This window comes from Lepus europaeus, chromosome 23 (genome assembly GCF_033115175.1).
Source record: "Lepus europaeus isolate LE1 chromosome 23, mLepTim1.pri, whole genome shotgun sequence".
NCBI classification, from domain to species: Eukaryota; Metazoa; Chordata; class Mammalia; order Lagomorpha; family Leporidae; genus Lepus; species Lepus europaeus.
Window position 1 is genome coordinate 8,713,789 of NC_084849.1, and position 26,705 is coordinate 8,740,493.

Consider the following 26,705-nt stretch of genomic DNA (forward strand, 5'->3'; position numbering starts at 1 on the left):
AAAACTGCTATCAAAACAGAATCAAGGGGCCGGCGCTGTGGTACAAGCGGGTAAAGCTGCCACCTGAGATGCCAGCATCCCATGTGGGCACCGGTCCAGGACCTGGCTGCTGCACTTCCGATCCAGCTCTCTGTTAATGTGCCAGGGAAAGCAGTGGAGGATGGCTCAAGTGCTTGGGCCCCTGCACCCATGTGGGAGACCCAGAAGAAGCTTCTGACTCCTGGCTTAGACCGGGCCCAAACATTGTGGCCATTTGGGAAGTGAACAAGTGGATGGAAGATCTCTCTCTCCGTCTCCTCCTCTCTTTCTCTAACTCTTTCAAATAAATAAATAAATCTTTCAAAAAAAAATCGAGAAGGAGATTAAGGGCTAATATTTAAAACAAAAACATTTATTTCTGGCTCTAGGCTATGCTCTATTGATCTGTAATATTTAATTTTTAAACATTTAATTTCAACAAAGCAGGCATCTTTTTCCCTAATTTTTTTTTTCAATTTCAAAAAACAGTATAAAATTTACATAAAATTCTCCATTTTAAAGTATGCAAGTCAGGGGCTTCCAGTACATTCCCAAGGTGTACAACCATTACTGCTATCTAATTCTAAAACATTTCTATCAAAAAGAAACCCCACAACTGTGAGCAGTCACTCCCCATTCCTCTCTCCCTCCAGGCCCTGGCAACCACTAGTCTATTTTCTGCCTCCATGGACTGGCCTATTCTGGACACTTGTAAAGATATCTGAACATTAATTTTTATGTCACTCGACTCAGAGGGCCGTTCATACCCACCTCTTCCGATTTCAGCACTTCCGCCCTCTCCACGTACACCAGCTGGCAAATGTCGTCTTCTATGGAGTTGAACTGGCGGCCATTGCATGCCATATAAAAACTATCGGCATCCGTCTAGGTAGACCAAAGGGGAAAAGAAAATAAATCAGATATCCTGAAAATCTGCTTTATACTGAAGATGCATGGCTTCAATTATTCTCATCAACTTTTTAAATTTATGTTTAGGAAAAAAGCCAGCTGCCAGAAGTAACATCTGCTTTAGCGGGCTGGTAGACTAATCAAACTCTACAGGTCAGTATTCTAGATCCCAACAACTTTCCTGGTCATGTGAGGGTTTACACTTGAACCGGCAGAAAGAACTGAAATGCAGCAAGTTGACAGCTAGTTCAGTTTGAATATTCAAAGAGCAATAGTCAACACTTCCCATAATAATGATTTTTCTCCCTCTAGTCATCACTTTTGTAGTAGCTGAAAATAAACATTTTTGCAAAGCGTGAATCTAAATCATAACTGACAACTGAGTGCTTTTTTAAACAAGTATTAGCATTTATGCTAAAAAACACAAGATCAGTGGAACTGGTGTAAGAACAAAACCAGCTCCAATCAAATGATACTAACATGTGATAAAGATCCCATCAGGAATGTCTAACACCATAACCAAAAACTCTTGGGACAGGTCACGATGAACCATCCTTTAAAATACAATCAATAGGGGCCAGCGCTGTGGTGCAGTGGGTCATGCCCTGGCCTAAAGCTCTGGCATCCCATGTGGGCGCCGGTTCTAGTCCCTGCTGCTCCTCTTTCAGTCCAGCTCTCTGCTATGGCCTGAGATAGCAGAAGAAGATGGTCCAAGTCCTTGGGCCCCTGCACCCATGTGGAAGACCCGGGAGAACCTCCTGGCTCTTGACTTCAAATTGGCGCAGCTCCAGCCATTGCAGCCATCTGGGGAGTGAACCAAAGGATGGATGACCTTTCTCTCTGTCTCTCCCTCTCACTGTAACTCTTTCAAATAAATAAAATAAATCTTTAAAAAAAATACAACCAATAGCCGAAGGCTGAGTAGCTAAGCTACCAGTCAGACTATCCCGCATCAGAGTACCTAGGTTCAAGTCCTGGCTCCACTCCCAGTTGCTGTTGCAAACCAAATGGCAGCAGTGATGGTGCAAGTAGTTGGGTCCCTGTTACCCACATGGGAGACCTGGATCGAGGTCCTGGCTCCTGAGGAGAGGCATCTGAGGAGCAGACCAGTAATGGGCTCTCTGTCTCTGTCTCTCAACGTTTTGTTTTTGTTTTAAATACTAATAGTCTCATTCCCTTAAATGGGAAACAGATTAAGGAGAGACAGCCCCTTTCAGGTAAAGCTGCAAAGGCACACACACTTTTGCACATATGGACACAGGTAAATCAAACCTTCTCAGCTAGCCTTAGTTAAAGCAACAAACTAAAGATTTCAGCAGCCAATTTTCTGTGGCAGCTGAGAGGCCAAGGCTTGTCTGGATTCCCCTCCCACGCGGGCTTTAGCCCAAACACAGGAAGCTGGGTGTTCTGGCACTGCTACCACAGACAAGCTGCTTGTGGGGAGATTCTGCTGAAGAAAATGCCGCACTGTCAACCTCCAGCAAGAGTCAAGGCTGTACCAGGCAAAAAGCAGCCTTGCTTGACTACGTCAGAGGCTTCCGAATTTCAAAGCCACCATAAGCCTTGCAAATAACTTTAAATTCCACTGCTATGATGTAATTAAATCATGCATTCTTAATTATGTATGCCTTCTTAATATGATCCAGTGAGCCAAGCAGCTGAGGAGGGGTGATCATTTCTGAATGCAGTTTTTGGGGGAGGGGGGCCTAGGTCTGTGTGAGGGTTTCCTTCAGGAAACAACCTGTGTACTGGGTACAGTGCGTTTAAACTTCAAAATATTTTAAAGCCAGTTCTTGGATAATAAATCTATTTAGGAGCCAGCGCTGTGGTGCAGTGGGTTGAAGCCCCAGCCTGCAGGGCCAGCATCTCATATGGGTGCCAGTTTGAATCCCAGCTGCTCCTCTTCTGATCCAGCTCTCTGCTATGGCCTGGGAAAGCAGTGGAAGATGACCCAAGTCCTTGTGGCCCTGCACCCACGTGGGAGACCCAGAAGAAGCTCCTGGCTCCTGGCTTCGGATTGGCCCAGCTCTGGCCACTGCAGCCAATTGGGGAGTGAACCAGCAAGGATGGAAGACCTCTCTTTCTCTGGCTCAACCTCTCTGTAACTCTTTCAAATGAATAAAATAAATCTTTTTAAAAAATATTTAATGCTAGGGATTTAAAATGGATTCCCCCATTCTCCAGGAGCAGTGACCTTTTATTGACATGCTTTTTTTTTTTTTTGACAGGCAGAGTTAGTGAGAGAGACACAGAGAAAGGTCTCCCTTCCGTTGGTTCATCCCCCCAAATGGCCGCCATGCTGCGCTGATCTGAAGCCAGGAGCCAGGTGCATCTCCTGGTCTCCCATGCGGGTGCAGGGCCCCAGGACCTGGGCCATCCTCCACTTCACTCCCGGCCATAGCAGAGAGCTGGACTGGAAGAGGAGTAACCAGGACAGAATCCGGCGCCCCAACTGGGACTAGAACCCGGGGTGCCGGCGCCTCAGGCGGAGGATTAGCCTAGTGAGCCACGGCGCCAGCCTTGACATGCTTCTTGATGAGCGAGCACACAGACTCACTGAAGAACTGAGGGCCTGGAAGGCAAGTTTGGTTCCGCTCTCAGGGCCTCAAGCACCACCAGGATCTGGAAGGGCTGCCCAGGAAAGGCAGACCCTCTTTGGATCCAGAGCTGTACACAAGCTAAGCTCCCAGTGGAAGGGACCAGGCATGCCAACACCAAACCAGCTATCCCCTTCCTGGAGAGTTGCTGGTCTATCCTGAAGAAATGTGCTTTCTGAAAGGAGGTATCTATGAGGCAATGAGGCTTCTTGGACTGTATGGCGGTCTTCTGGTCAGCATCAGGAATGCAGCTGCACCTGCTGGAACATTTACCGAGCACTGTGGACACGCTAGGCAGTGTGCTGTGTAGCAGGAAGAGAGCAGGGACCCAAATGGACACTACTTCGAAACACCATCCGATACAGGAAATCAATGCCTGAAGCAAACCACAACGCACACAGAAGAAACCTTTTAAAATATCTGCATTGTATGTGGCCAGAAATATAAGGAAATTCAGCTTTTTTTTTCCCCACCCGTTGTCTTTATTCCCATCTGAGGATGAGCCCAGAAAAGTCAAATCCATTATGATCAGAGTTCCTTCACTGCCACAGTGATCAGCTACACAAGGTTGAGAACCTATTGTTCCTTCTCACAGGAGGGATCTGAGGCCACCCTAACTAAGTGTGCAAGGAAAAATGAGCCAACACACTCTACTGAGAAGTTATCTGTCCTTTTTTGTCCCCAAGAACAACAAAATTGCACACATTCATGCTTTCACATGTCCTGATGAATTACAGATTCCTGGTCCAAAGCCTAAGGCTGCTAAAGGTCACACCACAAGTTTGTAAACACATCTCTTCATAAGACCTCCAACTTCAGCAGAAATTTAAAAGATTATAGAAGATATAAAGCTCATGAGTTCTTTTAAAAAATCCTCTGGTGAGAAAAAGGAAGGAGTAAGGACGCAGCTAGCTGCTCAAGCTATAAGGTCAAGCCCCCTGGGCTTGAATTCTGACATTCAGCTATTTAGCTCTGGGCAAGTAACTTACCAGGATCTGCTTCTCAACTCTAAAATATGAAAACAACAACACCCCGGGGCCACCACTGTGGTGCAACGGGCATCCCATATGGGCGCCAGTTTGAGACCTGGCTGCTGCTCCACTTCTGATCCAGCTCTCTGCTGTGGCCTGGGAAAGCAGTGCAAGATGGCCCAAGTCCTTGAGCCCCTGCATCCACGTGGGAGACCAGGAAGAAGCTCCTGGCTCCTGGCTTCGGATCGGCGCAGCTCCAGCCATTACGGCCAACTGGGGAGTGAACCAGTGGATAGAAGACCTCTCTCTCTCTCTCTCTCTCTCTCTCTCTCTCTCTCTCTCTCTGCCTCTTCTTTCTCTGTGTAACTCTTTCAAATAAATAAATCTTAAAAAAAAAAAAAAAAAAAAAAAAAAAAGAACAACACCTGCCTTATGGCATTGTTGAGAGAATTCAAAAAGTAATGCATAAAGAACCCTTTGCGGGGCCAGCACTGTGGCACAGCAGGAAAAGCTGCAGCCTTCAGTGCCGGCATCCCATGTGGCTGCCAGTTTGAGTCCCAGCTACTCCATTTCTGATCCAGCTCTCTGCCATGGCTTGGGAAAGCAGCAGAAGATGGCCCAAGTCCTTGGGGCCCTGCACCCATGTGGGAGACCAGGAAGAAGCTTGTGGCTCTTGGCTCCTGAATGGCCTAGCTGTGGCTGTGGTGGTCGTTTGGGGAGTGAACCAGCAGTTAGAAGGCCTCTCTCTCTGCCTCTTTGTAACTCTGCCTTTCAAATAAATAAATCTTTAAAAAAAAAGGACCACGCTTAAAAAAAAATTAAAAAAAAAAAAAAACCTTTTGCACAGTTTGGTATCTAGAAGTGCTCCAAGTTGGTAGCTATATTACCAACAGAGTCTATTATTCTCAGGAGAGTCCAATATAATTGAACAAGGCCAAGTCAATCCAAGAGGGTGTTAATATGTCCTGGAAAATCCTTGATAGGATCAGCATTGATAGGATGATACAGATCAGAGCCTAGAATCCAAGATCAGCAACAAATAAGACAATTTGTGAGAACACGGTCAAGGGGAATCCTATGCAGCAGGCCGCTTCACAGCCTCAGGGTAAGAGGACACTCCCTCCACCTGAGCAGCCTGACTTAATCAAAGACCAAAGTGGAGAAGATGCTGCAGGCAGATAAAGAAAACCCACTTAGCACTGACAGACATCCACAGCATTCTCTGCTTGTCAGGAAGTTCTGTGAGTCTATCAGACGCGCTGCAGGGTTCTTACACTGCACGCTAGCTGGAAAGCCTCCACGTTCTTAGTTTTTCCCGATCTACTTCTGTGACTTCCCCTTTGTGCTTCTTGCTGATCACTCTTGTTAAGCAGAAATACGACCAAAATATTGCTAGAACAGAATGCTTGCAGTTACTCTCCCATTCCCACAGCTTCATCCCAATCCTACTAGGAGTGTGTCCTAGGGATTAGAAGTGAGGGCACAACACTGGCTTATTCATTTCTAGCCATGTAACCAAGGACAAATCATTAACCTCCTTCTACTGTCAGTTACCTCAACTGGGAAACAAGTGTCCATCTATGTCAAAGGGCTGGAGAGGATGAAAATGAGGTAATTGCACAGTGAGCACTCAGTACAGTGAGTGGTTCAGAAGCAGCCAAGTGACATCATTATTAGTCATGTGCTACCAGACTAAAATGGGTTAAGGCACCACCTTCCCATTGTCTGCACTGACCTTGGAAGGCCACTGGCAGTCAATGGAAGGGGTTAGGTGTCTTTCTGTTCTTACTGTCAATTTACAAAGAGAAAAGAACAGGAGAGCTGAATCCATGCGGGCTCCTGTCAAGGTTAAAGAGCTGGATGACCCCCTGTGCAGAGAGCTCCACATTCGAGGGGGCCACAGCACTAGTACAAACACTTTAACAACACAGCTCTCAATTCTCTTTATCTCCTCATATGGCCACTGAACGGCTGTCACTGGGTTCAGCTCTGGAGTTCTGTCAGGAGGAAGGAGATAGCAAATGCGTCTATCACAGCCTCCCTTTCACCCACAAATCTGTGTGACCAGTAAGAGGGGCAATGGTTAATGATCTCACAGGCACACCCATCTCTTCCCGAATCAGCAAGTCAGAACTGTCTAACCAGGGCAAATTCAGGAAGGCTGTTTATCAATGAGGTGAGACAGAAGTTAACTTCTGACAAAGCTGTATGTTAAAACCTAAAGAAATTACAGTTGACAAATACAACAGGTTATTAAAACACACACAACGGATGAAACCTAAGGATAAGGTGGCTTTGTAATAGCATGCGTAACACCTAAAGCTTGCCTCATTTTTATATTCACAGGGAAACATGCATACTCAAAAAATGAGTATGCAAAGCCAAGAGAATACCCTTCTAGCATCTTTAGGACAGAGGCACATGCAAAGAGCTGTGAATGCAACAGGTGATATAGGTGGAGAGCAAAACTTCCCTACATCAAAAAGTACTTGCTATAACACAGAGGCACTTTAAAAACTGCAAAGATCACTATTCGTTCAGTGTGTCTGCCTCTCTGCTGCCATGATTTCCAGTCAGAACTCTAAAAGCATCTTTAAAGAATGTCACAAAATTCCTAGTCATCAAAGCTTAATTAAAAAAAAAAAAAATCACTATTTTTCTAAAATTTGCCAAAAAGAACTTTTCCAAAAAAATGAAAGAAACAGGTTAAGGTAAGATGATGTCAACTCAAAAAAGTTTGGGAACTACTGATTTTCTGGATTAAAAAAAAAAAATCACTAGATTTTATGTACAATCTGACATATAAAAAAATCACAGGTATTGGGGCAGGTATTTGATACAGTGGTTAAGATGCCCCTTGGCTCACCCACATCCTATACTGGAGTACCTTGGTTTAAGTTCCAGCTCCATTTCCAATTCCAGCTTCCTAACAAATACCCCATGGGAGGTCCCTGCTACCTACATGGGAAGCTAGACGGACTTCTGAGCTCCTGGCCTGGCCCACCTCCAGTTGTTGCAGGCATATGGGAAGTGAATCAGCAGGCTAAAGATCTCTAACTCCCTACCTTTCAAATAAAAATAATAATTCCTAAAAAAATTATGGGTATGGGAACCGGTACTGGTGTAGCAGGTTAAACCACCACCTGCAGCATGGGCATCCCACATGGACGCTGGTTCCAGTCCCGGCTGCTCCACTTCCGACCCAGCTCCATGCTGATGAGCTTGGGAAAGCAGTGGGAAAAGGTCCAAGTGCTTGGGCCCCTGCAACTCACATGGAGACCCGGATGGGGCTCCTGGCTTTGGCCTGGCTTAGTCCAGGTCAATGTGGCCATTTGGAGTGAATTATGGATGCAAGCCAGCCAGCCCTCCCTCCCTCCCTCGCTCCCTCGCTCCCTCCCTTCCTCTCTATGTATATATATAAACTCTGCCTTTCAGATAAAATAATCTTTAAAAAAAGAAAAGTAAGTTTATATTTTAAAAGAATTAGGGGTATGGATTACACCTGTACTCCTGCTGATGAACTCATATACATCTAGAGCTATGATACTCTAGTAGAAATATATGTTTACATCGAGAACCTTAAGTGTAAAACATAAATCACATACAGCTAGCCATGGTAAAGAGATTTTAGTATCTTCACTTTTACCTGTGCACTAAACTTTATCAGCACCATGTACTGATTTGGAGTAGAGTCTCTGATGATTTTCATTTGTTCAATTACTTCATTAAAGGGGGCGACAAACTTCATGAGGTCATGGCTGGTCATCGTAGCAGGGACTGTGAGAATACAAAGCATGGCACTGCGCCTCACATCTTCTTTTAAGGAGGTCATCTTGCTAACAAGACAACAATGAGACAGTCTTGAATAGATGAGGCATGGTTAGTTCAGACAACACGAATCAGACAATCTTTATGTCTAGGAAAATAGGAAAAAATAAAACATAATATTTCACAAATTAATTTAAATGGCTTGTTGCTTCATTTGAAAATACACACTAGATGGGTAAACACAGAACTCCTTAAATGTAGCTGCAATGGGTTTAAGGCAAGTTTTAGAATGATCTAAGTTATACACACCTCCCTTCCCCCTCCCCCACTGGAATTTTTAATCTTTGGTTAAAGGCTTGTTATGGTTATAATCTGCATTACGCAAATTCTTAGTTTCCATTCATTAAATAATCTGCTACTGGGTAACCTAGAAAAAGCATGACTCTAGCTTGGAACTCTCTCAAAGGGTGTAGAAGGTAAAAGTTCTGAAGAGCGCAAATGTAAGAAAGAACCCTAAAGCATGAGGATGTGACGGGAGATTACACGAGGATGTGATGGGAGATTACACGAGGCGTTGCTGGGTTGGAACAGCCGGAATGTGGGGAGAACCATCCACAGTGCAATTTGCTTTTGATGTGTTGCAAATTCACTTGACAGCCAGATCCAAAAAGGCTACCTGAGTACCCACTGCTTTCCCAGGAGGGAAATCTGTTTCCCAGCAAACAAGTCAGGACAGGAACAGTCCTCAAGACACCAGCCACCAAGTACCAGGCAGCTGATGGCCCAGCTTGTGGACTACCTGGCCAAGCTTTCCTTTTGATCACACGAAGAGGCAAAAGAAATGATAAAACTGTCACCAAGTACGTGACTTCTCAGCAGCCTATTTGGCAGGAATTCCACGGGGATAAGAGATTACAGTGGCGCTGCGGGCCACCTGCTCTTATTTTAAACCATCTCTCCTTTTAATTCCTCCTTTACCCTCCATGCCTACCTGGAAGGTAGTATTTACCCAGCTGTTTTCCTAAGTGTACCTACACATATTTCTTTTATAAGGAAAAGCTTTGACCCACCCAATCTACAAGATCAACCAAATGTAAGACATCTAAGAATTCTCTAACACAAAATACATGAAAGTCTCATTGTTGTGTAGCTTAAAATATCCATTTCCCCTCTGTGCAAGTCTTCTCAAGCCCAACACACAAAGTGATCACCCAACGTGAAAAAGTGCTCTCTTACTTTGTCTTGTACAGGTGCATGATACCATGGACTATTTCAACTGAAGGGTTTCCGCTGAAGAACGATATCTGGTCTGGAAGCTGTTTGGATGGGGAGTCAGGAGTGGCAGTCATGCAGTCTTTGCTTTTCTGGGCAGAGGGAGATGCTTCTGCAGACTTCCTTTGTTCCACGGCATCCTTGGGTTCACCTTTCACAAATCAAAAGTTAGCACATTACAAATGAACAGGAAATATGGTGAAGTATTCTAACTACATTCACTACATTCAAATTTCACGAAGGGTAAACTTTTAAAAGAAATGGTAATGTACTGCATTAAGAACTATATTCATGGGGCTGGCGCTGTGGCGTAGTGGGTAAAGCCGCTGCCTGCAGTGCCGGCATCCCATATGGGTACCGGTTCAAGTCCCAGCTGTTCCACTTCTCATCCAGCTCTCTGCTATGGCCTGGGAAAGCAGCAGCAGATGGCCCAAGTCCTTGGGCCTCTGTACCCACACGGGAGACCTGGAAGAAGCTCCTGGATCCTGGCTTAGGATCAGCTCAGCTCTGGCTGTTGAGATCATTTGGGGAGTAAGCCAGCAGATAGAAGACTCTCTCTCTCTGCCTCTCTATAACTCTGCCTTTCAAATAATAAATAAATAAATCTTAAAAAAAAAAAGAACTGGCTGGCGCCGCGGCTCACTAGGCTAATCCTCCGCCTTGCGGCGCCGGCACACCGGGTTCTAGTCCCGGTCGGGGCACCAATCCTGTCCCGGTTGCCCCTCTTCCAGGCCAGCTCTCTGCTATGGCCCGGGAGTGCAGTGGAGGATGGCCCAAGTGCTTGGGCCCTGCACTCCATGGGAGACCAGGAGAAGCACCTGGCTCCTGCCATCGGATCAGCGCGGTGCGCCGGCCGCAGCGAACCAACCGCGGCGGCCATTGGAGGGTGAACCAACGGCAAAAAGGAAGACCTTTCTCTCTCTCTCTCTCTCTCTCACTGTCTACTCTGCCTGTTAAAAATTTTAAAAAAAATTAAAAAAAAAAAAAAACTACATTCGTGGGGCTGGCACTGTGACATAGCAGGTAGTCGCTTGCCTGAGACGTCAGCATCCCATATGGGCTCTGGTTCCTGTCCCGGCTGTCTACTTCCAATGCAGCTTCCCGCTAATGCACTTAAGAAAGTAGCAGAGCATGGCCCAAGTGTTCGGGACCCTGCACTCACATGGGAGACCCAGAGGAGGCTCCTGGCTCTGGCTTGGCCAGGCCCAGCCAGGTCATTGCGGCCATTTGGGGAGTAAACCAGCGTATGGAAGATCTATCTCTCCCCTCGGCCCCGTAACTCAGCTTTGCAAATAAAGTAAACAAACCTTTAAAAAAACAAAAATCAAAAACTATATTTGCGGGGGGAAAGGGGCAGCATTTTAGCAAAGCTGGTTAAACTGCCACTAGTGACAGCAGAATCCCATATCAAAGTGACAGTTTGCGTCCTGGCTGCTCTGATTCCAACCCAGCTTCCTGCTAACATCCCTGAGAATGCAGAGGAAGATGGCCCAAGTGCTTGGGCCCCTGCCACCCACATCGGAGACCAGGATGGAGTTATTACCTGCTGGCTGCAGCCTGGCCCAGCCCCAGCTTTTGTGGCTACCTGGGGAGCGAACCAGCAGATGGAGGATCTCTGTCTCTCCCTTTCTCTGACTCCTTGCTTTTCAAATAAATAAATAAATCATTAACCACAACAACAAAAGAACTATATTTGCAGACCAGCCGATTTGGGGGCATTTCCATTTTAAAGCTCTCTTTGCCCTATAAAAATCTCATTAACACTCAGAAACTCTAAGCTGGCTCATACCTTTGGCTACACCACAACACAAGCAAGTATCTTCCATCGCCCACACTAAGGAGGACAAACATCCTGTGTATTACGTCTGAAAGCCAAATGTACCGGACAGGACTACCTCCACGCCGCAGGTGCAGTACCTACATTCACGGCCCTGCTGGCACGAGCTGGCCGCAGCACAACAGGCCTCTCTGGATGTACGTCCGCCCCTGACTCGGGGGTAAGCAGCCCTCCCCCACTGAAATGAGCTGTCAACCCAACTCATTACGGGTAACTGGAAGACACAGCTGGATTCGCTGAAATGGGGCTTAACGACCCCATGGAAAGCACACAGGCCAACAGAGAGAAAAGCATGCTTAGATCGGATGGGCGCGGGTCCATCAGACATGTACGCACGGTCGAGCAGGGTTCATCAGACACGCATCGGAAAGCCACGCCCAGGCTGCAGAAGGCGTACCTGGGTTGGACTTCATGGTTTCAATGATCACATCCGTCATTTCTCGACGGCCGAGGTGCTGATGGATGACTGCAGCTTTCTCCCCGGGGGACTTTCCTTCTAAACAGGCCACTGCGGAAGCGAGTGTCTTCTTTTTGATCTCCTCATCAGACATTTCCCCAGCTGAAGAACACATGAATGATTAATACCTGAAACTAAAACAAGCTCTCTCCATTCCCAACATACCCGTCGAGAGACAGCGCCTCTCTCTCTCCTAAAGTGCCCTTGCAGCATGCTGCTCACCCAGCCCTGGGACTCCTGTAGTACCCAGCACAATAAACTCAGACACGCAGGGCTGCTCCAAGTGACAGCAGGCACTTCAAAGCCAATCTACATGCCTAGGAGCCCCAGAGAAGGTTCAACAGTGAACGCACACTTTAGTAACACCTGCTAGCAGTAACGCAACACTGATGAACACCTTCTCAGTGTGGAGCCCGAAATGAAGGAATCAAATCCATTCACAAGCAAAATTCCAAACGCCTGTAGGAAACATCCGGCGTTACCCTCATGCCGTGAAAATCTGTTAATTTTTCTTTTTTTACAGGCAGAGTGGACAGTGAGAGAGAGACAGACAGAGAGAAAGGTCTTCCTTTTGCCATTGGTTCACTCTCCAATGGCCACCGCGGCCGGCGCGCTGCAGCCGGCGCATTGCGCTGATCCAAAGCCAGGAGCCAGGTGCTTCTCCTGGTCTCCCATGCGGGTGCAGGGCCCAAGGACTTGGGCCATCCTCCACTGCACTCCTGGGCCACAGCAGAGAGCTGGCCTGGAATAGGGGCAACCGGGACAGAATCCGGCACCCCGACCGGGACTAGAACCCAGTGTGCTGGTGCCGCAGGCGGAGGATTAGCCTATTGAGCCGCGGTGCCGGCCTAGGAAATCTATAATTATTCTTAAATCAAGCAAGAACATCAAAAGGGACAGGGAGTTTGCAGACTCACGTGGCGCATCCCTAACATACACTTGTCGGAGCAGGCTCCAGGCTTGTTCTGCCCACCACGGCACTCCCAGCACTGATACCACCACAGAGCCCAAAGCACAGCCGACGCTCTCTAAAAATCTGCTAAATAAATGATTCCACAACCGGCCCATGGCCGCCAAGTGACTAAGGCCAAAGTAGCTGACTTTCAGAACTTAGAGCCACTTGGGTCTTTCAGAGTGCTCATTGTTAGCTATACTGGAATCGCTGCTTCTGGCCTTTTGTACCCCCCCCCCCCCACGAGACAGAAAGGTGCCGGGACCGACCTCCACAGACAGGTTACTTCACTAAAGCAAAAGGGGGGGCGACAGTCCATGCCTACCCAGACAGCACGCAGGGTGGGCTTGCAGCTGGGTTTTTGCCTGGCTAAGAAGGGAATCTGCCCCTGCTGGGGGTAGGGGGGGAAGGCAGGAGGCAGCTGCTGGGAGAGCAGGGGGCTCTCTGAAGCCCGTGGGAACTTTCCTCTTACTGTGTCCCGTGCAGCTTTTCTGTTTTGCAAAGGCTCTAGAAGGGCCTGGTGAGGCACCAAGGGTCTCAACAAAAGGGCGGTGGTGGTGGGGGGGGGGTGGGCAACATGTCCTTTACTCCTAACCTTGCATTCAGTCACATTCAATGTTTAATTTGTAGCTCCAGGGTTCATGTACTCAAGGAAAAGATTTATTTCAGAGGGGCCAGAACAGCAGGTAGAGAGTGGAAGTTCCAGCTTGCCAGGACAGAGGGCAGTGGGTCTGAAGCCGGGGACCTGGCCAGTGACAAGCCCTACCTGCCCCAGCCCCACCACAGTACTGCTGCCCCCACTGAACTGCTGGCGTCCAGTCCACTAACAAGCGGGGGCCAGGTGTGAATTCTGCCTTCCCCACTAGGAGGTGCCTGGCTGGGGGGGACGAGCGCCGGCTCTCTGGTCCTGAGCTGCACCCACAATTTCACCACTTACATTTGACCCTGGGCGAACCACTCAGTCACTGGGCCTCAGCAGGTAGAAGGCGCGTGCCGCCGCCCATTTTACACGGTTGTTTTGCACGGTAATTAAAGACGATCATCACGCACGGTGTTTCCAGTGCGAGTACAGAGCCGGGGTACACGGCAGGTGTCCACATTTTAGTTCTTATTTCTAAGGTTACGGGGCATATCCTTCCGAAGACAATCAACTGAATTAAGCCAGAGACCGCCGGCGTCGCTGGGGACCCAGTCCCTGCCTCCACGGGGCCCCCAGAACAGGGAGGCAAACGCGCACCCCGACTGCGAGGCGGGACGGGGACGGGGACGCGCGGGTGCACACAGAAGGCCCGGGCGAGGCACGGGACCGGACCCCAGGAGGCAGGACCGACCGACGGAGGGCGCGACCGCCTCCAGGCTTCCGCCGGCCGCCGCCAGTCCCCGGGCCGAGCTCCGGAAGGGCGAGCGCCCCAGGCCAGAGCCCAGGGAGGGCGGCGCGGCCGCGGGACTCACCGGCGGCGCTGAAGCCGAAGCCGGCGGGGACCGGCGAGTGTTCCGCGAGCTCGAGTCGGATGACAACCAGTGACACACTCATAGGGCAGGCGCTGGCCGGCGCGGGCCCCGGCGGGCTCAGGAGAGGCTGGGAAGCGAGCCGAGAAGCCGAGTGGCCCGGGGCCAGCAGCGCCGCCACCGCCTGAGCGCCGCCGCCGCCGCCTCGGCAGCAGCAGCTCCGCACGCAGCCCTCGCAGCCACAACAACCTACACTTCCGCCTCCCGGCCGCCGTCGCCGACCCGCGGGGTCGCGCATGCGCGGAGGCGGGCGCGCGCCGCCGGGGCGGGGCGAGGCCGCGCGCTGGCCGACGGGGGCCGCGGGAGCTCGGGGCGCCCCGAGGCGGCTGCGGTGTGCGGGCGCTGCGCGTCCCCGGCGGCTGAGCGGTGGGTTTGCGTGAGAGCTGAGGTAACCTCTGCCCGCCGGAGGAGCCTGGTGCTCAGCGCACCTCGGCCGATGGCGCGGGGCCCTCTGGTCTGCTGGGCTACGCCAGGAAGGGTTGCTCTGCGTCCGCCGGCCCGCGGGAGCCCGATGGCGGCGTGTCAGTCCCCCAGGGCGATGGGCTGGTGAAACACCCCCATCCCGGCCCGTCGCTGCCCACAGCGAGGCACTGTTGGGGTGCATTGGTGGGAAAGTTAAGTGCGGTTCCTGCCCCATGGAGTCGACCTTCGTCACCCGCTGCGCCGTCTTCACTGTCCTCCCGGGGTGTGTGTGTGTGAAGTGGAATGGTGTGTACAGACGCAGCCCCAGCCTCTCCCAGAGGGTCACACTGGCTGTTTGGTTTTTTTTTTTTTTTTTTTTTTTAAAGATTTATTTATTTATTTGAAAGTCAGAGTTAGAGAGAGAAGGAGAGGCAGAGAGAGAGAGAGGTCTTCCATCCTCTGGTTCACTCCCCAATTGGCCGCAACAGCCAGAGCTGTGCCGATCCGAAGCCAGGAGCCAGGAGCTTCTTCCAGGTCTCCCACGTGGGTGCAGGGGCCCAAGGATTTGGGCCATCTTCTGCTGTCCCAGGCCATAGCAGAGAGCTGGATCGGAAGTGGAGCAGCCGGTACTCGAACCGGCGCCCACATGGGATGTGGGCACTGCTGGCGGCGGTTTTACCTGCGATGCCACAGACTGACTTTTTTTTTTTTTTTTTTTGACAGGCAGAATTAGACAGAGAGAGAGACAGAAAGGTCTTCCTTCCATTGGTTCACCCCCCAAATAGCCGGGACAGCCGGCGCGCTGCCAGGAGCCAGGTGCTTCCTCCTGGTCTCCCATGTGCTGGCAGGGACCCAAGCACTTGGGCCATCCTCCACTGCCTTCCCGGGCCACAGCAGAGAGCTGGACTGGAGAAGGAGCAACTGGGACAGAATCTGGCACCCCAACCGGGACTAGTACCCGGTGCCCCAATGGGGAGTAGAACCCGGGGTGCCGGCGCTGCAGGAGGATTAGCCAAGTGAGCCATGGCGCCGGCCTCCATGCATCTTTCCAGCTCATCCTGGGCACCTGCTGCTTGTTCAGAAACTGCAGGCCTCCAGGGAATGCATGACTGATTTAGTCCTTGCCTTCCAGAGCGTACAGACATGGGAACAGTTACTGAGTGATGCGGTAAGCACACTGCTGAAGGTCTGGAGAAACAGGGTGGAAAAAAACACAGTGTGAAGGAGAGCAGACCTCCGCGGGCCAGGGGCGGGGGTGGGGAGCAGGGGCTGGGCTGTGAAAGTGAGTGGAATTCACCAGGCAAGGAGGGATGTTCCAGCCCTTGAGCACACAGGTGCAAAGGCCTGGACGCGAGAGCAGGTGCAGCGATTTTCTGCTCCTGAGCCTTGGGAAGTGGCCAGAACAGAGCCAGTGCCTGCAGTGGACGGCCTAAGCAAGCTGCCCGCGCGGCAGCAACAGCAGGCCGTGTCCCTGCACCACTACACGTGCCCTGACAGGCTCCAAGCACACTGATCGTCTCGTTGAGCCCTCTTACAAATGTGGTGATGCCTTTACGAGCCTGTACGTGATTTCCTTGTGTGTCATGTAAATGTCGACCTTGGTGTGGGAACGAATAGTAAGTAAACTGAAAATGCAAATCAACCTCCAAGTTTTTACTTCAAAATTTACTCCCCAATTCAGCAAATGACCTCAGAGGCACATTCCATTATTTTATTTTTTTAAAGATTTATTCATTTATTTGAAAGTCAGAATTACACAGAGAGGAGAGGCAGAGAGAGAGAGAGAGGTCTTCCATCCACTGGTTCACTCTCCAGAGGGCTGCAACGGCTGAAACTGTGCCAATCCGAAGCCAGGAGCTAGGAGCTTCCTCCAGATCTCCCATGGGGGTGTAGGGGCCCAAGGACTTGGGCCATCTTCTACTGCTTTCCCAGGCCATAACAGAGAGCTGGATTGGATGTGGAGCAGCCAGGTCTCGAACCGCGCCCATATGGGATGCCGGAGCTTCAAGGCCAGGGCATTAACCTGTTGCACCACAGCGCCGGTCCCCACATTTCATATTTTCAAGACTTATTGCTAAGATTTCTTTCTTTAGACGCATGTCTGGTTTGCTGTCTTCACAGCAGATCTGAAGTGACACCCATAACGTCGTAGGCTGTCTTGCCAATCGGATTTGGTCTGTCTTGATCCTCAGAAAGCTTTTTAACTATAGAAACCACATTTAAAAGCTTAAAGATTTTCATGTGAAAAATAGAATCTGCTTTAATTATTTCATTTTTTTTCCCTAGCGCTTTTAATTTTAAACCTATAGGGAAGTTGAAAACAGTACAATGATCTGACACCTTTCACCTAGGCTGACCATTAATGTTTTCCCATATTTGGATTATCACTGTACACAATGTCTACATGTATATATATGCATGTCTATACACATGTAAATAGAATATACACGTGCATGTCTGTATTTTTTTTTTCTTGGACGGTTTGAAAGTTTAGAAAAGGGGTAATGGACAGCTAGGTTAAGGAGCTGAGAGTTTACCTTGAGGGCACTGACAACCATTAAAGGTTTTTGTTTTGTTTTGTTAAACATTTATTTATTTATTTATTTGAAAGTCAGAGTTACACACAGAGAGAAGGAGAGGTAGAGAGAGAAAGAGATCATCCATATCCTGGTTCACTCCCCCAAACACCCTCAGCAGCTGGGGCTGGACCAGGTCAAAGCTAGAAGCCCAGAATTTAATCTCGTTTCTCTCCATGGGGGAAGGGACTCAAGTACTTGAACCATCACCTGCTGCCTTCTAGGGTGCATTTTTTTTTTAAAGGTTTATTTATTTGAAAGGCAGAGTCACAGAGAAGTAAAGGCAGAGAGACAGATCGATCTTCCAACTGCTGGTTTACTCCCCAAATTGCCACAACGACCAGAGCTGGGCCTATCCGAAGCCAGGAGCCAGGAACTTCTTCTGAGTCTCCCACGTGGATACAGAGTCCCAAGCACTTGGGCCATCTTCTGCTGCTTTCCTAGGACATAGCGGAGAGCTAGATTGGAAGTAGAGCAGCCGGGACTTGAACCGGTGCCCATATGGGATGCAGGCGCTGTAGGCAGTGGCTTTACCTGCTACAGCGCCAGCCCCCCAGGATGCATATTAAGGAACCTATTATCAAAAATGGAGCTGGGACTCCAACCAAGCACTCCAGTGTGGCTGCAGGCATCCCAAGCAGTGTCGTAACCACTGTGCCCAGCACCTGCCCCAGATCTGCAGTTTTGAAAGAACAGTGGGCCAGCGCCGCGGCTCACTAGGCTAATCCTCTGCCTGCGGCGCTGGCACCCTGGGTTCTAGTCCCGATTGGGGTGCCAGGTTCTGTCCAGTTGCTCCTCTTCCAGTCCAGCTCTCTGCTGTGGCCTGGGAGTGCAGTGGAGGATGGCCCAGGTCCTTGGGCCCTGTACCTGCATGGGAGACCAGGAGGAAGCACCTGGCTCCTGGCTTCGGATCGGCACGCACCGGCCGCAATGCACCAGCCGTAGCGGCCACTTTGGGAGTAAACCAATGGAAGGAAGACCTTTCTCTCTGTGTCTATCTCTCTCACTGTCTAACTCTGCCTGTCAAAAAAAAAAAGAAGGAGTAGGACGGTGGCCAACGAAGGGAGGTTTCCAAAGAGACAAGAGACTGCTTAGGAATGGAGAGAGGCACGTGGAGATTTCCAGGAGGAAGAACTGACAGCACACGCAGCTGGAGTCGGTGCAGCTGGGTTGAGATTATGGAAAGTCGGGGTGCATCCCAGCTGTCTAGCTCCAGCAGTCAGGGAGGGAGAGATGCTGAGGTCAGCTGGAGAGACGCACAGGTCAGACAGACTGTGACCTGTGCCTTCTTCCTGCGCAGCCTCGGCCTCACCATGTGCACGCGGAGGCTTCTGCAGTTCCCGATCCGCCCGTGGGCTTGGAGGGCAGCCTTCCTGAACTGCATCCAGTGCGGGCACCGGGGAGCCTGGCGATGGACACATTCCAGAGGGAGCGCCTACAAAGCCATGATTTTTGACATGGGCGGAGTTCTCATTCCTTCGCCAGGGACAGTGGCTGCAGGTGAGTTCTGCGTCCTGTTTACTTTTCGGGTCTTGGGGATGGGAGGCGGGGGAGAGAGTGGAGAGTGGTTTAAAAAGTTAGAAAAGCTGGGACTGGCGCTGTGGTGTAGTAGGCTAAGCGACCGCCTGCAGCACCGGCATCCCATGTGGGCTCTGGTTCATGTCCCAGCTGTACCTCTTCCAGTCCAGCTCTCTACTTATGGCCTGGGAAAGCAGTGGAAGATGGTCCAAGTGCTTGGGCCCCTGCACCCATGTGGGAGACCCAGAAGAAGCTCCTGGATCCTGGCTCTCTGTCTCTGCTGGTTTATTCCCCAGATGGCTGAAACAGCCAGGGCTGAGCCAGGCTGAAGACAGGAGGCAGGAGCTTCTTCTGGGTCTCCCACATGGGTAGCAAGGGCTCATAGCACTTGGACCATCATCTGTTGCTTTTCCCAAGCCATTAGCAGGGAGCTGGGTTGGAAGTGGGGCAGCTGGGACACAAAGTGGTATCCACATGGGATGCCGGTGTCACAGGCAGCAGCTTAACCTGCTACCCTGTGAACCAGCATCAGCATCTTAATTGTTAGGCCAAATGCTCATGCTAAGTTTTCATTTTTAAAAATTATGATTTATTTATTTGTAGGATTTATTTGAAAGGCAGAGAGATAGTAAGAAAGAAAGACACAGGCAGACAGCGATCTCCCATCTGCTGATTCATTCCCCAGCTGCCCGTAATGGCCCGAGCTGGGCCAGGTTGAAGCCAGGAGCCAGAAACTCCGTTTAGGTCTCCCACATGGGCAGCAAGGATTCAAGTACTTAAACCTTCATCTGCTGCCTCCCAGGGCGCACATTGGCAGGAAGGTAGAATGGAGAGCAGAGCCGGGACTCACACCCAGGCACTCCGGTATGGGAGGGGATGTGGGCGTCCCAAGTGGTGGCTTAACCAGCTGTGCCGCGCACCCACCCCCAGCTCTTGTATACATTTAATGTTCTAGTCCTTTTATTACAAGCAGTGCTGCACAAAAAGCCTTGTATCTAATCTTTGCTTACTTTCTATCTGTGGAAGAAATTCCTGGAAGTGAAATTACTGTGTCAAATACATATGCATCTAAGATTTTGACAGAAGGTGCCAAATTGCTCTCCGTAGAGGTTGTAATTGTTTAGGCTGCCGTCTGCAGCGGATGGGAGTGCCAGTTTCTTACATACTCGCCAACTCAGGGACCATCAAAAAGGCTACACATGTTAGATTTGCTCCAAAATTAAAGAAGTGTTTTTTTTTTTTTTTTTGAGTTTTAATTTATTTATTCTAAAGGCAGAGAGAAAGAGAAAGAGATTTCCATCTCCTGGTTCACTCCTCAAATGCCCACAACAGCTGGGTCTGAGCCAGGCCAAAGCCAGGAGCCAGGAATTCCATCCAGGTCTCCTACACGGCTGGCGAGGACCCAAGTACTTGAGCCGTCATCTGCTGCCTCCTGGGGTGTGCTGTCAGCAGGAAGTTGGATCAGGAGCCGAGTAGCCAGGTCTTCAACTAGGCACTGGATATCAGCTGCAGGCATCCTGAGTGGTATCATAACCACTGTGTCCAGTGCCCACCCGTGGAGTGAGTTTTAAATGTCTTTCTAGTCTCAAAGACCATGTACCAGGTTTTTTTTTTTTTTTTTTTTAAGATTTTATTTGTGGCAGGCGCCGTGGTTCAATAGGCTAATCCTCCGCCTGCGGCACTGGCACACTGGGTTCTAGTCCCGGTTGGGGCGCCGGATTCTGTCCCGGTTGCCCCTCTTCCAGGCCAGCTCTCTGCTGTGGCCCAGGAGTGCAGTGGAGGATGGCCCAAGTCCTTGGGCCCTGCACCCCATGGGAGACCAGGAGAAGCACCTGGCTCCTGGCTTTGGATCGATGCGATGCGCCGGCCACAGCACACCGGCCACGGCAGCCATTGGAGGGTGAACCAATGGCAAAGGAAGACCTTTCTCTCTCTCTCTCACTGTCCACTCTGCCTGTCAAAAAAAATTAAAAAAAAAAAAGATTTTATTTGTTTATTTGAGAGGTAGAGTTACAGTCAGAGAGAGGCAGAGAGAAAGGTCTTCCTTCCATTGGTTCACTCCCCAAATAGCTGCAATGGCTGGAGCTGCACCGATCCGAAGCCGGGAGCCAGGTGCTTTTTCCCAGTCTCTCATGTGGTGCAGGGGCCCAAGGACTTGGGCCATCTTCCACTGCTTTCCCAGGCCACAGCAGAGAGCTGGATTGGAAGAGAAGCAGCCAGGACTAGAACCACCACCTGTATGGGATGCCGGCGCCTCAGGTGGAAGATTAACCTACTGAGCCACGGTGCCGATCTCAGTGCACTAGGTTGTTAACCTTGGTTATTTCTGAGAAGTGGGATTGCTTGTCATTTTACTTTCTTTGAAATATTTTTAGTGCACAGGCACCACTTTATCAGAAAAACAACAAAAATATTTTCATGTCAAAATAAAAGACGTGTAAAATGCACAAGTAGTATATCTTAGGTAAATTATATTGTATAATTATGAATGCTCTGTATATATGTTATATATAATATATATGTGTATACGCATATGCAGGCGTGTGTGTGTGTGTGTGTATGTGTGTTGTCCTCAGCAGTTATATTACAAAAAGAGAAACAACCTTGTATAGGAAAAATATAATCCTGTTCAGATGCTCCAAGTATCATACAAATTCTGCTCCATCTACTGCCCTAACTTTTCATGAATAGAAATTTTCTTTCTGGGGCTGGTGTTGAGGCACAGCAGTTTAAGCTGCCACCTGTGATGCCAGCATCCCATATCAGAACACCAGTTCGAGTCCCAGCTGCTCCACTTCTGACCTACTTCCCTGCTAATATGCCTGGGAAAGCAGCAGAAGATGGCCCAAGTGCTTTGGCCTCTCTCACCCAAGTGGGAGACCCAGATGGAATTTCTGACTCCTGTCCTCTGCTTGGCCTAGCCCCAGTCACTGTGGCCATTGCCTGCCTCTCCTCGCCCAGCCCTCCCCTGTCTGTCTCTGCCTTTCAAAAACAAATAATTCTTTACAAAGAAAAGAAGTTTTCTTCTCAGTCGCACAGCGAGAGCACTGTCAACAGGTGTTTCAGAGTTGCCAGCTGCAGTGCCGTAGAGGAAGAGCTGGATTTGGGGTGCTGCCAGCGTCTGGCTTATTTCCTCCTGCGTCTCCCTCATGACGAGAGACCCAGGGAGAAGATGCATTGCTCGGCGTCCAGAGCCATCTCATGCACGTTGTTCTTCCTTGGGGAATCTGAGGTTGAGAGCTGGCCTTTCATGAATTTCTTCAAGGTCCCCACGTCACCCACCCCGGCGCCATGGTAATTCCCCGGGAATCGGCGCGGCCGTTCCCCTGAGCTCCCCCATCCTCACCCATTGTCTGTTTTACTTCCTACAGAATGGGAGGTTCAGAACCGTATCCCTTCTGGAACGGTACTGAAGGCCTTGGTCAGAGGTGGTGAAAGCGGGCCCTGGATGAGATTCATGAGAGGAGAGACAACGAGAGAGGATTTCTTACAAGAATTTGGGAACTGCTGCTCTGAAATGGTGAGTGATAAACCTTCCTCCGCTTCTGAATCCCTTTGCCTTCAGTAGTGGTCGCAACATGCATCCTAAGTTAGTTAGACTGAACATAAAGTGAAAACTTAATCCATTATGTGTTTCTAAGCTATTTTTAAAAAAATTATGTATGTATCTAAAAGGCAGAGTTACAGAGAGAGAAGGGGAGAGACAGTAAGATCCTGCATCCACTGGGTCACTCCCCAAATGGCCACAATGGCTGGGACTGGACCAGACCGAAGCCAGGAGCTTCTTCTGGGTCCCCCACATGGATACAGGGGCCCAAACACTTGGGTCTTCTTCTGGGGCTTTCTCAGGTACATTAGCAGGTAGATGGATTGGAAGTGGAACAGCTGGGGCTTGAACCATCACCGTGTGGGATACCAGCATTGCAGACAATGGCTTAACTCACTGCACCAGAACATCAGCCCCTAAGCAATTTTTTTCCACTCCTAGGTATTCAACTTTAACTTGTATAAGAAGTAAAAATATTATGAGGTGAGCACTGTGGTTTGGTGGGTTAAGCCACCACCTGCAGTGCTCATGTCCTCCAGCTGCTCTACTTGCAGTCCAGCTCCCTGCTCATGTACCTGGGGAAGCCCTACAAGCAGGCCCAAGAAGTGGGGGACCCAGAAGAAGCTCCTGGCTCCTGTCTTTGGTCTGGCCCAGCCCTAGCCATTGTGGCCATTTGGGGAGTAAACCAGTGGATGGAGGATTTCTCTGTCTCTCCTCCTCTCTCTGTAACCGCCTTTCAAATAAAATAATATTTTTAAAAACTAAAAATATTCTTCATTAAGCCTCTCCAGGAACCAAATGCTTCTGGCTTTGGCAGAATCTTTCTTGGGAGTGGGCATGTGGCTTAGTGGTTAAGACGCCTGTCGCCCCTATTAGAGCCCCTAAGTTCAACACTTGGCTGTAGTCCTGACTCGATTCCTGCTGATGGAGACCCTGGGAGGCAGTGGTGCTGGCTCCAGTAGCTGGGTTCCTGCCACTCACGCAGGAGAGCTGGATTGGGTTCTTGGCTCCTCCTGTTGGCCCCAGCCTAGGACCATTGTCGTTGGTCATTTGTAGAGTGAACCAGCAGATGGGAGCTTGCTGTCTCTCTCTCTCACTCAAATGAATAAAAATATTTTTAAAAACTTACTTAAAGGAATAATAATATTGAACATTTTCTCTGCGCCATGCAGCATTTCATATTCCTTATACTAACTCGTAACTCTCATTCTATTAAAATATAATTGGAATTTTAAGAGAAGGTGCATGGATGGGTGGCAGTGATGGCTGCACAACGATGTGACTGCTTAGTACTGCTGAGTTTGTACACCGCAAATGGTTGAACTATAAATTTTATGTTATTTTCCACATAGAAAATAGCAACGGAAACGTTAAAACATTATGCTAAGTGAAAGAAACTAGTCAAAAAGGACCACGTATTGTCTGATTCCATTTGTGTGCAATGTCCAGAGTAGGCAGATCTATAGAGACAGAAAGGAGGTTCATGGTTTTCTATGTCTGGGGTATGAGAGGGGAAGGCAGAGTGACTGCTGACGAGTGCGAGTTTCTCTTTAGAGTAACAAGAAAAGTTTCTAAAATTGATTGTGGTGATGGTTGCAAAACTTTGTGACTTTACCATTGAACAGTACACCTCAAATAGGTGAACTGTATGATTTGTTAATTATATTCAGTTAATCTATGATAAAATGTACATATATATTTTATATATAATAAAAGGAATAATAATATTGAATATTTTTTCTGTGCTGTGCATTGTTTCAAGCTATGCTGTGATAAAATACGTGTATATATGTATGTATGTGTGTTTATATTTTGTGTGTCTGTGTTTATATATGTTTGTGTATATATGTACATATTTATATATATATGTGTTTATGTGAATGATTGTGTGTAAGTTTATATATATGTATGTGTGTGTGTTCATATAAAACAGTAGACTTGCCTTCGCATGTTTTGAAACATGATCAAATAAGAGTATTGAAAACCTATCTAGGGTGGAGGAGTTGTGCTCAGCAGATCAAGCCATTGCTTGGGGTGCCTCATCCCACACTGGAGTGCCCGGTTTGAGATCTGCCTGCATTTCTTTCTTTTTTTTTTTTTTTTTTTTTTTTTTGACAGGCAGAGTGGATAGTGAGAGAGAGAGACAGAGAGAAAGGTCTTCCTTTTTGCCGTTGGTTCACCCTCCAATGGCCGCTGCGGCCGGCGCATCACGCTGATCCGAAGTCAGGAGCCAGGTGCTTCTCCTGGTCTCCCATGGGGGTACAGGGCCCAAGGACTTGGGCCATCCTCCACTGCACTCCTGGGCCGCAGCGGAGAGCTGGCCTGGAAGAGGGGCAACCAGGATAGAATCTGGCGCCCCAACCGGGACTAGAACCTGGTGTGCCGGCGCCGCAAGGTGGAGGATTAGCCTGTTAAGCCACGGCGCCGGCCAATCTGCCTGCATTTCTAATCCAGCGTCTTCCCAGTGTGCACTATGGGAGGCAGGAGGAGGTGATGACTCAAGTACTAAGCCCCTGCCACACACGGGGGGACCCAGACGGATTCCTGCTTCCTGCTTCAGCCTGGCCCACCCCAGCTGTGAAGCAGCAGATGGAGGATCTCTGTCTCTGCAGTCTGCCTTTCAAATAGATAAATAAACAAACATAAACGGTTTGATAACCACACATATTGAATGTAAAACAAAAGAAAATTGATGAGAAACTAAAATTCATAACGGTGCTGCTGAGGCACTACAAAATCATTAAGTGCTTTCTGGATCATTAAAAGTCAAGTGACATCTGCCTGCCTACGCTTTTATTGTTTACCGTATCCTGCAGTGTTCTGATTTTTAAAATATGATCAATCCATGAGTGGGATCAGGAACTCATTTACCACAAGATGGATATGCAGCATTAGCTCGCTCTCTGATGGGAACTCGAAGTCACTATTTCAGGTTCACACGCAGAGTCAGCACAGGCGTTGAGAGACAGCTCCTTTGGGCGGCAGTGGCCAGGACTCTTCCACCCAGATGGCCGTGGGAAGCCAGGGACCAGTGTTATTCCGTTGGCTATGAGTAGTTCTCACTCTTTTCATTTTCATTTGAAAGGCAGAGACAGCTCCCTTGCCTCTGTTGTTTCTCTCTCCAAATGCCTACAGGATTGGACCAGGCCAAAATGAGGAGCCTGGAACTCCCTCCAGGTCTTCCATGTGGGTGGTGGGGACCTAAGTGCTTGAGCCATTAGTGCTGCCTCCCAGGGTGGTGTACTAGCAGAGAGCTGGATGGGAAGCAGAAGAGCCAGGATTTGAACCAGGCACTCTGACATGGCTTGCAGGTGTCCCAAGAGGGCACTTAGGTGCTACACCAGACCCCAGCCCTGTCTCTCACTCTCAGTGACTGCTCTCCCCTCCCTGTTCTTAGGCAAAGGCTTCGGTACCTGTGGCCTCGTTTTTCTCTCTGCTGACCAGCGAGCGGGTGGCAAAGCAGTTCCCAGTTATGACTGAGGCCATCGCTCAGATCCGGGCTAGAGGCCTTCAAACCGCAGTCCTGAGCAACAATTTTTATCTTCCCGATGGGAAAAGCTTTTTTCCCCTGGACCGGAATCAGTTTGATGTGGTAAGCTTGAGGTGATGCAGAAGCACTAACACGGGCTCTGTGGGATTGCTCCAGGATGTCCCATCAAATCCTGCATGGGACTGGTAACTGATTGAAACTCCAGCTTTAGAGACCCCCATACATTCCCAAGTTCAACCTTAATTTTCACATAGCACAAGCACCTCCATCAGCCCCCTATCTTTTCATCTGAAGATTTAATTATTTGTTTATTGATTTGAAAGGCAGAGAGAAGGAGAGACAGAGTAGGAAGCTGGTAGTGTGGAGTGGTTGGAACTCAGAGCAGGTACGCTGATACGGGATGTGCGTGTCCCAAGTTGTAGTTTGGCCTGCTGTGCCACAGTGCCCACCCCTGGCCTCGCTTCTTAATGGGTTCTCTGACCTTTTCTCTTTTAAGAGCATCTATGGGGCCCTCCATTCATTATTTCTGCCATATCATTCCTAGACCAGTGTTGTCCCTGAGCCTGACCTACTTCCCTGCTGCACTGCACGACGTGCTGCATGTGAGCACACCAGCTTCAACACCCAGGTCACCATCTTGACTTCTAAAATGTGTCCCTGTGTCTCGCATCTCAGAGCAGTGATGAGTTCCTCAGGGCCTGCAAGGCCCAGCTGGGCAGGGGGCTTCCGGGCCCGTCCAGAATTGCATGAGTCACGAGGAGCCTTCCCCGCCGCATTGTTCCAGGCAGATGGGAAACCTCTCCCTGGATGGAGCGAGAGCCATGGTAGAGCCTTGGACACACTAGGCGAAATGCCCATGACAACCTGAATGCTGGACGTTTT

At 49.4% G+C, this 26,705-nt stretch overlaps 2 protein-coding genes across 10 annotated transcripts in view; one reads left to right on the forward strand and one right to left on the reverse strand.

Annotated features, from left to right (window-relative positions):
- BRAP (BRCA1 associated protein) overlaps positions 1–14,423 on the reverse strand; it is a 37,914-nt gene extending 23,491 nt beyond the window's left edge. The window contains exons 1-5 of one of the 2 annotated variants that reach the window (XM_062182101.1): positions 14,234–14,423; positions 11,770–11,931; positions 9,500–9,686; positions 8,142–8,331; positions 790–903 (exon numbers count right to left, since the gene is read on the reverse strand). In XM_062182101.1, coding sequence (XP_062038085.1) covers positions 790–903; positions 8,142–8,331; positions 9,500–9,686; positions 11,770–11,931; positions 14,234–14,315 — 735 coding nt within the window. In that variant the 5' untranslated portion in view covers positions 14,316–14,423. Of the gene's footprint in view, positions 1–789; positions 904–8,141; positions 8,332–9,499; positions 9,687–11,769; positions 11,932–13,718; positions 13,824–14,233 lie in introns of those variants that run through there. The other variant, XM_062182100.1, reaches the window with a different exon arrangement.
- A 148-nt stretch (positions 14,424–14,571) lies between these two features.
- ACAD10 (acyl-CoA dehydrogenase family member 10) overlaps positions 14,572–26,705 on the forward strand; it is a 47,018-nt gene continuing 34,884 nt past the window's right edge. Inside the window, exons 1-5 of one of the 8 annotated variants that reach the window (XM_062182082.1) lie at positions 14,590–14,656; positions 15,825–15,860; positions 18,569–18,768; positions 22,158–22,306; positions 25,731–25,925. In XM_062182082.1, the coding sequence (XP_062038066.1) occupies positions 15,856–15,860; positions 18,569–18,768; positions 22,158–22,306; positions 25,731–25,925 (549 nt within the window). In that variant the 5' untranslated portion in view covers positions 14,590–14,656; positions 15,825–15,855. Of the gene's footprint in view, positions 14,679–14,723; positions 14,999–15,824; positions 15,861–18,568; positions 18,769–22,157; positions 22,307–25,730; positions 25,926–26,705 lie in introns of those variants that run through there. The other 7 variants (XM_062182085.1, XM_062182083.1, XM_062182086.1 and 4 more) reach the window with 7 other exon arrangements.